This window comes from Pantherophis guttatus, chromosome 4, assembly GCF_059756535.1.
Source record: "Pantherophis guttatus breed Tessera chromosome 4, ASM5975653v1, whole genome shotgun sequence".
NCBI classification, from domain to species: Eukaryota; Metazoa; Chordata; class Lepidosauria; order Squamata; family Colubridae; genus Pantherophis; species Pantherophis guttatus.
Window position 1 is genome coordinate 92,068,440 of NC_142066.1, and position 16,624 is coordinate 92,085,063.

Consider the following 16,624-nt stretch of genomic DNA (forward strand, 5'->3'; position numbering starts at 1 on the left):
GGGGTGGGAGTTTTCTTCCCCCTATTTTCCATCGTTCCCCTGACACTATGCCTATCTCGGATTGGTTGCCATTTACGGACTCACTGGCACTGAAGTTTGGCTCATATTCATCTGAGCCCTCCCCCTTCTGCCGTTAAGGGGACTGTAAATTGTGTTGGGAGGTTATGGGAGCCGGTGTATTTCTTCCATCCCACCAGCAGAGGGGACTAACCATCATACCAACCACCGTGAGAGGGTGGTCTCGGTTCTTGTGCCCCTCGGGCTGAGTCGGTATGGTACTATCTGCATTTCGCCAGCAAAGGGAATTGACTATCAGACCAACCACCGTGAGAGGGTGGTTGTGGATTATTAAACCAACCACTGTGAGAGGGTGGTTATGGACTTTAACCCCTTGTGCTGTGTTTGACATTGCAATGGTTCACTACTTCCATCTCACCAGTAGAGGGGATTGACCATCAGACCAATCACTGTGAGAGGGTGGTTGGATTGTATCCCCCTTGAACTGTGTCAACTTGGCAAGAGATCCTGCCCACTGTGGGTGAGGGGACAGTGGACTTTGGACCTTGGATTTTGGATGCCCCCATCTTATTTGTCCTCCCTGGACCTCTTATTTTCCATCTGGACCCTTGGGACATGGTCACTTATCCTCCTGTGGCAAGATGTATTCGGCAGCTGAGCTTCTTGTTCTGCGAGACTCCCCCCTCTCGCAGGATTGGCCCTCCACTCTATCGAGGGTCTACCTCGATGACGGGTTTTGGAACCCTGAGAGGTGGCACGCGGTGAAGAGGGGGTTGAGGAGTTTTTTAAAATTGTCATTTGCCAATTTTTAAGGGGTTTTGGGAGGGGGGAGGGTTGTTTGGCAAAGGATAGGGAGGGTGATTTGTTGGGGGGGGCCAGGCCCGGCACAGGGCCGTGTTAGGGGAGGTGCGGAGCGGGGATCGGAGGGGGTGGGTGTTGGGAGGGAAGAGGGCGATGTCATCAGTACTGTGGGTGGGAGGGGCAGGTCGAGCAGGGGGCCATATCATGTTGTGGGGGCACATACCCGCTGTTTCCAAGCGGTAACGTACTCCGGCTCCCAATGCTCTTCTCGTTCCCTGGGTTGTCCAGAGCCTCAGAGCCTGGGTCTTAGGCTGATGTTGTGCAACGCCAGGTCTGTGATTAATAAAGCCCCCTTCATCTGTGAGTTGATTCAGGAGGGGCGAGCGGACCTGGTGGGTATTACAGAGACCTGGTTGGGCCAGGAGGGGGGGTCCCCCTCGTAGAAATGTGCCCACTGGGTTTCCGTGCATTTCATCAGCCGAGGGCCCAGGGTAGGGGTGGGGGGATGGAGGTTATTGTAAAAGAAGTTCTTGATCCTAGGGAGGCCACTGAACCTCAGATAGCCGGCTGGTGAGTTTCTCCTTGTGAAGTGGGGCCATGGGAGGCAGATGGGCCTGCTGGTTGCGTACCTGGCTCCTTGCTGCGTGGCAGCGGCCCTGCCCGAGCTCCTCAACGTTATAGCTGGGGTGGCGGTTGATACCCCCAGACTTTTAGTCATGGGGGATTTCAACCTGCCGTCCATCGGTGAAGCGTCTGACGTGGCTCGGGAGTTCATGGCTTCCATGACGGCCATGGACCTGACCCAGTTAATTCAGGGCGCCACTCACACAGGAGGAAACACGCTGGACTTGGTTTTTGTCTCTGGTCAGTGGTTGAATGGCCTAGATACAGGGGATATAGTCATTCAACCCTTGTCATGGTCAGACCATTCCTTCCTTAGACTTGACTTTCTGACCACTACACCCCACCGCAGGGAGGTGGAACCGACCAGGTGGTTCCGCCCCAGGCGCCTGATGGATCCTGATAGGTTCCGAATGGAGCTTGGGCCATTTCCTGAGACTCTGGCTCACGACTCGATGGAAGACCTGGTGGCCGCCTGGGATAGGGCGGCCGCTGGTGCTTTAGATCGGGTCGTGCCTTTGCGGCCTCTGACCCGGTGCCGAATCGGCCCGGCTCCTTGGTTCTCCAAGGAGCTGAGGGGGATGAAGCGCCGGAAAAGACGCCTAGAGAGTAGTTGGAGGGCCAGTCGCTCCGAATCTGACCATACAGTAGTGAGGTCTTACATCAAGACCTACTTAGTGGCGATAAAGGCGGCGAAGTGTAATTACTTTTCCGCTCTTATCGCGTCAGCAGATAATCGCCCAGCTGCCTTGTTTAGGGTGACCCATTCCCTTCTCCATCTGGGAGCGCGGGAAGACCCCTTGCAAGGACGTGCTGAGGATTTTGCACATTATCTGCACGATAAAGTCGCTCAAATTCGGGAAGGCTTGTAGTCTGACTGGGTGGGTACAGGTGGGTTGTCCGAGGTGTGTCTTGAAACTGTTACCTGGGATGAGTTTGACCCTGTGACCCCCGAGGACGTGGACAGGATGCTGGGGAGGTTGAACACAACCACATGTTTATTGGACCCATGTCCCTCCTGGTTGGTGCTGACTACCTGGGAGGTTACACGAGGCTGGCTCCAGAGGATTATAAACGCTTCCTTGAATGAGGGTTTCTTGCCTCCCACTTTGAAAGAGGCGGTGGTGAGGCCCCTCCTCAAGAGGCCCTCTCTGGACCCAGCTGTTTTGGCAAACTATCGTCCAGTTTCCAACCTTCGCTTCTTGGCGAAGGTTGTTGAGAGTGTGGTTGCACGACAGCTCCCGCAGTACCTGGATGAAACCGTCTATCTAGATCTGTTCCAGTCCGGCTTCAGGCCCGGGTACAGCACGGAAACGGCATTGGTTGCGTTGGTAGATGATATCTGGAGGGCTCGGGATAGAGGTTGCTCCTCTGTTCTGGTCCTATTAGACCTCTCCCCGGCTTTTGATACCATCGACCATGGTATTATGCTGCGCCGGTTGGAAGGATTGGGAGTGGGAGGCACTGTTTTACGGTGGTTCTCCTATCTCTCCTACCGGTCGCAGTCTGGATTGGCTGGGGGGCAGAGGTCAACCTCAAGGAACCTGGTTTGTGGGGTGCAACAAGGGTCGGTCCTCTCGGCTCTCCTGTTCAGCATTTATGTGAAGCCGCTGGGCGAGATCATCCGTGGTTTTGGGGTGCAGTGCCATCTGTACACTGATGACACTCAGCTGTACATCACCACCCTAGACCACCCCAAGGATGCTCTTGAAGTGATGTCCCGGTGCTTGGAGGCCGTGCGGGTCTGGATGGGGAGGAACAGGCTCCGACTCAACCCCTCCAAGACTGAGTGGCTGTGGCTACCGGCGTCCTGATATAGTCAGCTGGTGCCATCGCTGACTATTGGGGGCGAGACATTGGCCTCCACGGAGAGGGCGCATAACTTGGGTGTTCTCCTGGATGTACGGCTGTCTTTAGAAGAGCATATGACTGCCGTGGCCAGGGGGGCTTTTTATCAGGTTCGCCTGATACGCCAGTTGTGCCCCTTTCTGGATTGGGACTCCTTATGCACGGTCACTCATGCCCTCGTCACTTCCCGCCTGGACTACTGCAACGCTCTCTACATGAGGTTCCCCTTGAGGAGCACTCGGTGGCTCCAACTGGTGCAGAATGCGGCCGCGCAGGTACTTATGGAGGCGACATGGCACTCCCACGTGACACCTCTCCTGTGCGAGCTGAATTGGCTTCCAGTGGTCTTCCGGGTGCGCTTCAAGGTATTGGTTCTCATCTTCAAAGCGCTCTATGGCTGAGGGCCCGGTTATTTACGAGACCACCTTCTGCCACCGATAATCTCCCACCGGCCAATACGCTCCCACAGAGAGGGCCTCCTCAGGGTGCTGTTGGTTAGGCAATGTCAGCTGGCGCGCCCCCCCCCGGGGAAGAGCCTTCTCTGTGGGGGCACCCGCCCTCTGGAACTACCCCCAGGGATACGACTGATCCTGGACCTCCGTACCTTCCGCCGGGCCCTGAAGACTTTTTTATTTCAGCAAATCGGGCTGGGTTAAAAAATTTTTAATTGGGGAATTTTATGGGTAAGGGGTTTTTAAATAGGGGAAGCCAAATGATAAATTTAATTTTGTTTTATAGTATTTTAATGTTTGTATTGTGTGTTTTTAATTTTGGCTGTTCACCGCCCCGAGTCATTCGAGAGAGGGGGCGGTATAAAAATTAAAATAAATAAATAAATAAATAATAAATAAATAAATAAATAAATAAATAAATAAATAATAAGAGAGATTAAAAAGATTTTTGAATGAATTTATACATTCAGATCAGAATGGATTCTTACCTAAGAGAAAAATAATGAGAGTCATCTTGAATTCACTGGAGCATTATGAAAAACATTATGAAAAACAAATGGCGCTGATCTTTTTAGATGCACAAAAAGCTTTTGACACCATAAATTGGCAATTCATGTTATTACAATGAAAATATATGGACTTTGGTGAAAAATTTACTAATATGATTTAAGGCAATATACTCCAAAAAGACTGCAAAGGTGATGGTTAATGGGGACATGATAGAAAACTTTAAACAAAGGCACAAGGCAAGGATGCCCACTGTCCCCTTTACTATTTATATTGATGTTGGAAGTATTAAATAGAAATATTAGGCAAGATATAGAAATAAAAGGTATGCAAATAAACAAAGAAAAACCAAAATATTAGCTAAAAATCTTACAGATAAACAGAAAAAAGACAGAAGAAAACAGGCATCCAGATAATTAAGAAAGTAAAATATTTAGGAATTCAATTAACAGCAAGATGTGCTACTATTAAAGAAGACAATTACACTAAGCTGCAACAAATCAAATCAGACTTGGAGAAGTGGAAAAAATTACAACTATCCTTGATAGGAAGAATAGCTACTATAAAAATGAATATTTTGCCAAGATTACTGTGTTCTAAACAATACTGATAAAGCTGGAAAAAAATATTTTGAGGAATTAAATAAAACAATGTCAAAATACATTTGACAAGGGAAAAACCCAAGAATGAGTCTGAAAATGTTACAAGGTTCCAAAAACAAAAGGGGTTTTGAGTTGCCAGATTGGGAGTTGTATTATCAGGTCTCTGTACTTACATGAATGAAAGAATGGATAAATCTGAGACACAGACGATTATTAAAATTGGAAGGATATGTTCTTCAAATAGGGTGGCACGCTTTTTTATGGTGTGGGAAGAATAAAATACATAGATATTTTCAAAGATATTATGTTAGAAATGCACTATCGTTAGTGTGGGCAAAAATTAAAGAAAAACATTATTTGAAAATACCAGTCTGGCCCTCCACGATGGAGGCACTGATACATCCAAATATTTTTATCATGGAAAATATTACAAGGTATAAGGGCATCTTGAATGAAAAAGGGGAACTTAAAACTAAGCAAGAATTGAACAGTCAAAGGATTGACTTAGCATGGTGGTCACGTGCAGTACAATCAAGATATGAGAAAGATGCTAAAATGGCTAGCTTCTATAAAGAACCAACAGAACTAGACCAGGTATTAACAGTGACCGATGAAAAACTAATTTTAAAAAATCTATAGTTAGTTACTGAGCATTAAAATGGAAGAAGAGCAAGTAAAAGAAACTGATAGTATGGGCTAAGAATTTTGGTTATACTATAGAAGTTAGATAAATGGCAGATACTGTGGGACAGGAATTATAAATTAACAATGTCAACTGCATACAAAGAAAATTTATAAAAAATGTTTTATAGATGGAATTTTCTGCCAGCAAGATTAGCAAAGATGTTTAAGGATATGTCCGCTAAGTGTTCGAAATGTAATCAGATACCGGGTTCATATTATCACATGGTGGACATACCCAAAGTCCAAAAAATCAGACAAAAATACGGCTAGATATGGCTAGAAAAAATAGTAAAGCAACATATAGATCTAAAGCCACAAATATTTCTGTTAGGTATTTTACCAGAAAAATATAATAAAGGGAATACATATTTAATTTTATATGTGTTAACAGCAGCCAGAATTGTGTTTGCACAACAATGGAAAAATGAAGAGATCCCTACAGATGAAATTGTAATAAAAAAAAATATTAGAATGTGCAGAAATGAATAGATTAACACTTAAGAAGGAAGAAACTGAATATTTTTTAACATGGGATTTGTTTTATCAATGGTTAAATAGCAGAAACAGAAGTTAGAAACTTAAAAGCGTAAGAGAAGAATTAATTACAATGAAGATGTACTAAAATGGATAAGTAAATATTATTATTATGTTTATTATTGATGTTAAGAATATTATTGTTACTATTACCATTACTATATCTCAAAGACAATTGTACTCAGACAGCACATTGTTTATGTAGATACTATTTTTTTATGTTTTACATTATTAAAAAATAAAGAACCTTATATATATATAAAAGATTAAGAGATTATTGGATTTGGAAAGCCATGAATTGAAGTTTGGACAGCATACCTATCTATATGATAAAGTTAAAATGAATGCGGATTTCAAGGATCACTTTATTAGGTATGCCATTTATACAATTTGGAATAAATACAAAGAAAAGGTTTTTCTAAAATATCTCTGGATGTTACCCAAACATTTTTTTTAGAAAGGGAATGATAGTGAGTTACAATTGGTGAATTTATACTGAATAATATCCTTTGTTCAAAATTAATCACTTCTCAAATCAAAAGAAGACTTGGAACTAGAGGGTTGTAACTATCATTGGTTTACCTATCTACAATTAAAAGAAAGGTTTACTCTGGATTTAAAAAAATGTGGTAAAATATATACAAATATATTTTAGTGCTCTCTCTAAATTAACACCAAACACAGCAGTACTTATATCACATACTCAAACATAGACACACATACCACCTTCACATTTATCTTGCCAATACATTGATATAAAGTCCAAGTTCAAATAGCAAGTATCAAAAAATACAGTGGCGTTTAACAGTGACCAATTCTCTTTTATGTCTAGTTGTCATCTGTTGACCACAGCATCACACTCATCACTGAGTTTTCTCTGTAGGCATGCCACTCCAAATGATGTAGAGACTAGTGGGAAAACATATTAAATCATCCCATGTGGAGAACTTTTAAGGGATGCTAAAAACCTGGTCACTGACTTTCCTGAGGAGCAGGTTCTTAGCTGTTCCCCAGATCATTATCAGGGATCATTTAAAAACTCAGGAATAATACCAACAATAAATTGTGAAGAATCTCAGTCCCCCACCTTTTTTTTTCTCTAGATCTGGATTTCTGGATTAATTTGTGCTATGCAGAGTTTGAATCGAAATCTGTTTATTATAGAGAAGAATTACAAATAATGGCCATAATTTTTGGTGATTATTTTTACTTTAAGGTTTACTTTAACTAGATGCCTCATTGTCTTAGAAATCTTTATGCCTGTCATGATTTCTGCATATACATCTTTCTTAGTGAGTGTTTTAAACAATTTCTTGAGAGACTATAATGTCATTATATAGAACTATGGGGGCAACCATTTCCATTCAATGTTATCTTCAGTACATTTTTACTTTTCATTTCACTATGCTTAAAACAGGATATTGAATTCCTATGTTTTAAGGGTTAAAAGTGATCTGAAATGTTGCCTTCCAGAACATGTGCAAGGGCAAAGCACAGTTACCATGGAGACTGCTAGAATAATGTGTTTCCTGTCTTTCTCTTCCATTCTGATAGTAACATACTCCTGCATATAAAATGCTTAGAGCCATATACCATTGGATGATTATCTGAAGGAAACATTTTTTTCATTTTTGGATACACATTAAAATTGATATCAAATCCCATAACAGTATAAATATGGTTAAGTGATACAGAATTAATACTGATACAAAGTCAATAATTTTCAAACATTTTTTCAGCAGCACGTTTTTAAACATTCCTTTCTAAATCTAAAGTCACAATTTTAAAACACATTTTGCCAAACATAATAGGAATGTGTAGTTTTATTCTAGAATGATGTGGAATCTTTCTAGGGTGAAGCATATAGGAATTTCAAGAGTTCCATTAACAGGGTGAAAACCATAACTGAAAAAGATTTCAGAGAAAGAGTGTGTATGTCTGTGTCTGTGTGCACAGGCACACAGGCTTTATACAATTCTGTATCGGCCTCGCCCATCTTGTATATGATGAGAAACTACAGGTTGTTTTTTTTTTCATTTCATTTATGATCCTGCCAAAAATATTTTTTTTCTATAATTGAGTAGTGAAATGTTCACATGATATTTAGAATACTAAGTTTTTAGAATATGGATGTAATTTGAAATAAAAAACTAAAGCATCAGGGAACAAACTGGAAAGAAATGTTATAAACCAGATGATACTTTCATCTGGTATCATATACCAGAAGATCTTTTAAGAAAATTATACCCTATCAGATAATCACAAAATAGAGTATGTAAATATTTGGGCATGGGAATGAATTTATTTCTGTGAAGAATTTTTCACCTTTTCATCTAGCAGTGACTACCAGCAGATGATGTCACCTTGCAGCTGATTGGCTATTTAAGTACCTAGTGCAGGCAAGAGACAGAAGGATGCCGGCACAAATCTCTGTGGTGAATCTGTGGTGTTTTTTCTCAGTTTTGTATGGAATATTTTGATAAATATTGAGATTATTCAACTATACGGCCATGTGAGCAAGTGGGAATATTTTAGGGCAAGGGCCGTTGAAGAGCTGTCAGAGGAATGAGGCGGCTGATCTGTAAACGGATCTGTGATTGTAAGTGTTAAAATCAGGGTGGAAAGAATTAGCAGGGAGTGTTCGTAGACATTGTAGAAGGATTGTAGCAGAAATGGCAAGTACGAGTAGTAGAAAAGCAGTGTTTTTCTTACAGATATGCTGAATTAAATTGAAAATGTAAACATTTAGTTGGAATTACAGATTGTAAGTAGACAGGAAATGTATATCTAATGGATTTTTCCTTAGCTGCCAAAGATTAAACTTTAAAATGATAGATTCTATCATTTGCAAGCTTATTATATGAAATGAAATTGTATTTGTTGTTGTTGTTGTTGTTGTTTGTAGCCTTAAAGTGGAATTCCATTTGGTTGGATTTTTGCTATACTACAGCTGGAAATAATTTATTTTAAAACCAAAATAACATAGGGTTATAATGTTTTTCTTTTTAAAAACACCTTTCTAGATAAAAACTTTGACGATGAAGAATCAGTGGATGGAAATAGGCCATCTGCAACTGCCTCAGGTTTCAAGGTCCCTACACCTAAAAAACCTGGAAATCCTTCAAATACAACAAGAAAGCCAGGATCTGCTGGTGGGCCGAAGGTTGTAGGTAAGGATAATTCAGACATCAGAATACTTTTATTTTGATTTAATCAGAATGATATTGAAGACCTTTAAACAATAATATATCCATTCATAACTGCAGTATTTTGCAAGTCAAAAAGTGTGAAATATCTTCAAAAGCTTAGGTCTTAGATGAAATAATGGTTTTCTATAATATAAATTATGTTACATTTTGAATGGATGCACTAGCTTTCTAAATCTTCGTGACTAGTAAGAAAAGCACACAATTAATTGCTATCATGTTAGAAATCATATGTTATGCAATTAATAAACATTGACATACTCCCATGTACAGAAATCTTCAAAATAAATAAAATAATCCTAATAATATATTAGAGAAAGGAAGAGAACCATAGAACAGACTATATGAAATCTGTCATAGAGGTAGAGACATAGATCATAAACAGGTTTTTTTAAAAAATACTTTCATGTTTCAGTAAATTATGAGTTGCAGGTGTTTGTTTATCTTCTTTTGAAATAGTTGAAAATAGAATTTGACAAAAATAGATATTTCCATTTCCAGATTATTTGACCCACAAAACTAATAACTAAATGCAACTCAGATGTAATACTCATAGGTGATACTGAATGTATATTTAGCATATATTAATCTGCCAGATAAAAATATTTATTCTCTCATCCAATTTGCTTTTTCAATGTAATTTTTAATAGTTGATGAAGGTGCATCATCATTTGAGTGGGGTATTACTCAGATGTTTTCAGGGTAAATCAAGAAGCATTTTAAAATAAGGTAAAAATGAATTTATGTTATTGGTGTTCATGTAAATATATGTTTTTCTGTATCTTGCCTTCTATTTACCTATCTACTAAACCTCAAATATTCTTTGTATAAGTCTGCAACAGCTATGTGTTTAACCAACATAAGGAAATGTTCTCACATTTGGATATATGTTAGGTAAGGCAATATAAGTGGCTTGGCATATTATTTATATTGTACATTATTTTGCTATTCTGCTGTTTTGGTTTTAGTATATTATGACAGTATTTAGCATATTATAAACTATGTATTATGACAAAATAAAATTCTTTTCCAATGAAGCGTTCTCTAAATATATTGTATTACAATTCCTATAATCATTTCTTAGTAAAGTTTGAACCACTGGAAAAAAATTGTCTGCATTATCTGTGCACATAAATGCAGGAAAAATAAATTTATTTTTCCCTTAAAAATTACTGATGAGAAATAGTAGTCTAGAGAACACAAGAAGTTCTAAGGTTGCAAAAGTTGTAAAGCTGTTTCTAAAACTTTGCCCATGTCTTTGTGGATTCAGTCTCTAAATAAACAAAATATGCTCAAAAGTATGTATATAAGATAAAAGAGCCTCAGTGGTGCAATGGACTAAAGTGCTGTTAAGTGCTAGCACTTAGCTGCCAGCTGCCTGCAATTAGTGCAAGTTCGAATCTCACCAGGCTCAAGATTGACTCAGGCTTCCATCCTTTCGAAGTAGGTAAATTGAGGACCCGGATTGTGGGGGCAATAAGCCAACTTTGTATAGAACAAACACAGCTTGGGAGGGGGGGGAGACAAAAGCCCTAATAAGCAGGTATATACAAAAAAGTATGCAGGCTATTGCTATAATGCATTGTAAGCCACCCTGAGTCTACGGAGAAAGGCGGCATATAAATTAGACTAATAAATAAGTAGACTAATAAATATGAAAACTGTTTATTTTTCTGAGCTTATTTTCACTATTAAGCTATTTTCATGCTATTTATGTGTATGGAATGAAATTTTCATCTGTAAACATAGAAAAGTCTCATGATTGTTTACAATTTTAGGAAAAGATGGACAATTGAATCAACTCGTTGGAAGTTAAATATAGGAGCTAAATAATGTTGGTGTAAGGTAAATTATAGTAACTAGATTAAATTGCCACATCTGTATTTTTGAGGCAACATCAGGAAATTGTTTTTGCTAAACATTCAGTTTAGAATTTTTCTTAAGATTGTCAGAGAATAAACACTTTATATATTCTAACAGTGAAGTGACTGAGGAGATTGAGGGTTTCGCCAAGCGGAGGATGGGGCCTCTTCTTCATCCCTTCAGGCAGCGTCCATGTCCTCATCGTGCCAGGCAGATGCGTTGGGGTGTGGCAGTATGGGTCAGGTATGGGTCCTGAGGGAGGGGAAACCCATCCCTGCGGCTGCCAGCGGCCATGCCACTGGTGGCCATGGCTTTCCAGTGCAAGGATGGTGGTACCAGTGATAGGGAAGCCTTGTGGACTTTGAGGCCAGGCCAGTGAGCAGGGCATGGAAGCTTGTCATGGCTCTGTGAGAGCCTGAGTCTGCGGAGGACGACGAGCCAGAACTGGGGCCAACGGAGAGTGAGGGGGTATCGTTTGCTTTGGAGGAACTTGGGGAGGAGCAGAATGAGGCAGCCCCAGGTCCCTCGGGATTGGGACAGCTTGCCAGCAGAAAGGAACGACTGGAATGACCGAGAGACGGGGTAAAAAAGGGCAGACAGTGGAGATGAGGAGCGATGGAGCTCAGGCAATGAGCAAGGACCTCCCCCTCCTGATCCCCAAGCACAGAGAGTGGAGAGAAGGCAGGAACAGTGCAGGCTGACCTCAGGAGGAGAGTGCCACACCCCTCTTCACAAGGCACACCTGGGGACGGAGACTTGAGATGCTGTGGGGAGGGACACTTGTCGGGAACAAGCACTGAATTAATGGAGTTTTGTGTGCTATTGCCGACGTCTGGAATTCGCTGGACTTCTTGCCTTATTGCTGCCTTGTTCCTTTGCTTCGTTGGACTCAATGCCTTGTTCCTTTGCCTCGGTAGACTTCGTGCCTTGAAGCCGTTGTGCTAACAGTGTTTTGCTGGATTACTCACAGCCAGAAACTGCTGGAGGTGTGTGTGGGCGCTCCAGGACTTGCCAGAAACACATGAGCATTTGGGGGAAAGTTGGAGCAATAAAGGGGAGTTTGAACTATCAACTGGCTGTATTGCCTCCGTGCCTTGCCCCGGGTCATCACAGCTCTGGTGTGGGCGTGGCACTGATCTATTCTACAACCTGGTGGTGGACATCTGGGCCAGAACATGGTTAGCCTTAGATCTGACTCACGGGGCTGCCCTGGAGCCAGCAACAGGCTGCCTCGCCCTTGCCTGCCCCCCCCCCCCCAGGCATGCACACAGGAGGCAGTGAGTGCACTACCGGTGGCGTGCTGGATGAAAGAGAAACCCTCAGAATGCAGTCAGCCTGTGGGGCAAGACAGTCCCCAGAGATGCCAGGCTCCATACGCTCGCTCCTGTGCTCACCCAGGGTTGGGGCGAGAGTTTGAGTTTGACATGTCTGAATTAAACAAATGGTTGTAAGTTAAAAACTATCTGTATCTGTCCTCCAACCTCCCAGAAAAGTCTCCCACAAATCTATTCCAGGCGATTCTCTTTCCCTCAAGTATAGATTTTCTGACCTTATACGAAGAGCATGAAATCTCCATTCTTCCAATTCATCAATGAAAATATTTTGGACATCAATATTTAGCATTTTCAGACAAAACTGAGCATCTTTACATATTGAATCATTTTCTTTTATATCGTATATACTCGTGTATAAGCCGAGTTTTTCAGTATATTTTTATGCTGAAAAAGCCCCCCTCGACTTATACTTGAGTGAGGTTGCCGGGACGGAAGTGGACCCGTTCCAGACAGCCATGGCAATTCTGCTCAGGGAGCCAGCAGAGAGAGAGAGAGAGAGAGAGAGATGCAGGCAGGGGTGGGGAGGAGAGAACCAAAAGCTTGTGCGCCAAGATCGAAGGCGCTGCTAGAAATTGGCTGCCAGTTCTCGGGGAAGAAATTAAAAAAAACACTATTATAGCTCCGCCTCTGAACCGCCGGGGAGTAAGGGCAGAGGAACAACCGCTTTGACTGCTCACCCTCAATTTGTCACTCTGCGCAGCGTCACGGAAAAACGCAGCTGCGGGGCAGGAAAGTCCACCAGACTGGCGAGGGCGGGATGGTGGCGTAGGCTTCAAAGGCTTCTTCTCCCCCACCTCAAGACTTGCCCCTATCTCTCGCACCCTTGGTGGGGAGGCTTTGTAGCCTTACTATGCATTTTAAGTGTATTCGCAAAGGAGACGGGCTCGTTCATATGCGCAATCACACATATTACACACCAGGCGCCTCTTTCCTTTTGGTGGAGGAGGGAAGAAATTCAACTTCAGCCTCCTGGTGTGGCGCGGGGCTTTGGGCAAAGGCTGGGGGGAAGGGCCTCTGGCTTGCTTGCTCTCTCTCCCTCTTCAGTCTAGATTGATGCAGGCAGAAGCTCACATTTCCCTTTCCAAGGCCGCTATCGGAGAAGCTGGGCACCAGTGAGGGTTGGCTTTTTGCTTAGCTTTGTCCGGTTGTTTGGGGGGGGAAATGGACAGGGGCCTGGGGAGGAAGCCATGCTCCCCCGACAGCTGGACAAAACTATGCAAAAAGCCAGGCCTCACCGGCTTCTCCGACAGCGGGCTTGCAAAAGGCAGTGTGGCTCCACCTGCAATCATGCTAGACTGCGGAGGGGGAACACAAGCGAGCACTGAGGAGACCGCGGGAGGGAAGCCAGGCAAAGGGCGAGCCTCTCCTCTCACCCCATTAGCCAGCCTGCCAGCAGGGGGTGAATTGGTGGGCTTTATTACGTTCTAGGCATTTCCCACCTGAACGGCACGCCGCATTTCAATGGGGGAAGGTGTTTGGGGAAGGCAATGGAGGAATGGGGGGGTGGCATTGCCAAATGAGGAGCAGCACTGGCAGACTTTCTAAGCCTAAAGCAGAGAGGGAAGGAGGGTGGAAGAGAGATATCCAATCCAACCTCTGTGTCTGAGAGAGAGAGGGAGGGAGAGGGAGAGAGATGTGGCTTCTTGGGGATACATTTTGGAGAAGTGTCAAGAGAAATACTAAAAGGGCAAGAAAAGAAAGAAAGAAAAAGAGAAAGAAAGAAAGAAGGAAAAGGAAGAGAGAGAGAGAGAGAGAGAAAAGAAAGAAAGAAGAGGAAGGAAGGAAGGGAACACAAACCCTGGCACTAGATGTGGCTTCAGAAGACGCTTTGATACCATATTGTTTTTGTTTACCCTCTTTTCCACTTACAGAGCTAGTTTACTGTTTTTCTTTGAATAAATATTCAAAAACATTTAACCTACTGATGCCTCAATTAATGTAATTTTATTGGTATCTATTTTTATTTTTGAAATTTACCAGTAGCTGCTGCATTTCCCATCCTAGGCTTATACTCGAGTCAATAAGTTTTTCCAGTTTTTTGTGGTAAAATTAGGTGCCTCGGCTTATATTTGGGTCGGCTTATACTCGAGTATATACGGTAACTTGCTTGTAGTTCCAAAATATGCTTTCTAGTTATATTATACTTTGTTTTGTTCTCCATCTATTTTTGTGGTTGCAAAATGTAAATAAAATTTGCACAATAAGAACATTTCTTGTTATTTCAATAACATTTCAATAACGTTTCTCCAAATCTGGAATGTCTTAGTATATTCTTTAAACCATATTGTGATAGCTTTCTGAGGTTGGCTAGTATCTTCATTTTGCAGAAAGTATGCTGAGAAATAGAACTGTGTTTAAGAAAGTTGAACTATGGACTTTCCAACTTTTAGATATGGGGCTTTAAAATGTCTTGTTATCACATTTCATCTAGTATATTAGATGACAAATATTTTTTGCTATTTTCCACAAAAAAGCATTTTAGTCTCAGCATCCTGTGGGCCTTACAGAGAAGCTTAAACTACAAAATCCACTTTGCTGAAAAACTTAATCTTCTATTGTAGAAGAAAAAAACATAAGAGAAGAATAAAGATAATAGGATACTTAAGGTCTAACTTTAGTTGTTGGTGCTAAACAAACCTTCAAAATAGATGCATGAAGGGAAGTTTTAAAGATTGAGAACTGACATTGGGTAAGGCTGTATGCTGTTTTAGAAGTTTCTGTTTTTTCATTACCCTTTCCCCGCCCCCCAAAATAAGACATCCCCTTATAATAAGCCCCAATCGGGCTTTTTAGCGCATGGCAATAAGGCCAAGCACTTATTTCAGGGTTCAAAAAAATATAAGACAGTGTCTTATTTTTGGGAAAACACGGTACTAAAATCTAAGAATTTCTACTAAAAACTAGGAATTTCAAAGAGTCAGGTTTTTGTTCATTTGTTTATAAGTGGGTTTGTATTGTGTTGGGCATGTGTGTGTTTAGATATTTCTGGAGTATATTATATATATTTTATACATACACACACACACACATATAAAATCAAATTTATATTTCTCTGATTAAGAAATAAAAGGAGACTAGTATAGATCTATTTCAAGCTATTTAGCTCTCATCAGCTAGCCATATCCTTACTTTGATTCAAACTTGGGCTGCCTGCATGTTAGGCAGTTGTATTAACCTCTGAGCCATAAGTTCTCCTCCCTTCATCATCTTGAGCCAGGGGAGAGATTAAGTGTTTTCTATTAAGTCTACCCCTGCATGTGGGAGGGAGCATACTGCATCTCTTTTGCCTTTCAACTCCAATCCAGGAGCCCTCAAGCAGTCGCATTCACAACAAACCATTTTATACCAAATTTATATTTCGCTGATAAAGAAATAAAGGGAGATTAGTATAGATCTATTTCAAGCTATTTAACTCTCATCAGCTAGCCATACCCTTACTGCCTGCATGTTAGGCAGTTGTGAGCCACAAGTTCTCTTCCCTTCATCAGCTTGAGCCAGAGGAGAGATTTAAGTGTCTCGACCAGGTGTCTCGATAGAAAACACTTACATGTATGTGTGTGTGTGTGTGTGTGTGTGTGTGTGTGTGTGTGTGTATAAGAGACAGACATCGTGATCTCAGGAGCTTAAAATATATTACCCACTTAGCTTTCATTAGCCTCTTAACATCGTCAGAGTGTAAAAACTACCATTGAAGAGATATTCGCCTTTATATATCATTGATCAATTTGACCATTGCGCGCATGATAGGCCCATCCACCTGCTTCCCACCTATAACTAGCTCTGTCATTTTTACTTCAGATATGTTAATCGATGGAAGCTTAGCTCCTGTTGCTTCCTTCCCTGTCGCACACCACTTGGGCTGCCCATCCCCATGGAATAACGCTGAGCTGTCAGATGTTGCTTTAACGTCATTCTCTCCGGCCTCCTCCCACACCAGCGTTCCTCCACCTCACAGACACATTTGATATAGCAAACAAATTTGTTTGTTTTGCCCGTGATCTTGTGACCGGCCTAGCTCGTTCCTCATTACCCATGTCTATTGTGGCTTGAAGCTGCTCCGCCAGGTTCCTCAGCATTTGGCCAGGGCTGGCTATACCTCCACAGGACAAATCTGCATGCCCAAGGGGGGTACCATCGATCTCTACTTCCCGGTA

The 16,624-nt window shown here is 42.0% G+C and overlaps 1 protein-coding gene across 50 annotated transcripts in view; it reads left to right on the forward strand.

The window, feature by feature from the left end:
• Positions 1-16,624, forward strand: part of CLASP2 (cytoplasmic linker associated protein 2) — a 495,740-nt gene that overhangs the window by 186,028 nt on the left and 293,088 nt on the right. For 42 of the 50 annotated variants that reach the window (XR_015734236.1, XR_015734237.1, XM_060686009.2 and 39 more), the window contains one exon: positions 9,091-9,237. Coding sequence is in view for 48 of the 50 variants with exons in the window: in XM_060686009.2 (XP_060541992.1) it covers positions 9,091-9,237 (147 nt within the window). In the remaining 2 variants the exon portion in view is untranslated. Of the gene's footprint in view, positions 1-8,558; positions 8,667-9,090; positions 9,238-16,624 lie in introns of those variants that run through there. The other 8 variants (XM_060686010.2, XM_034404225.3, XM_060686021.2 and 5 more) reach the window with 1 other exon arrangement.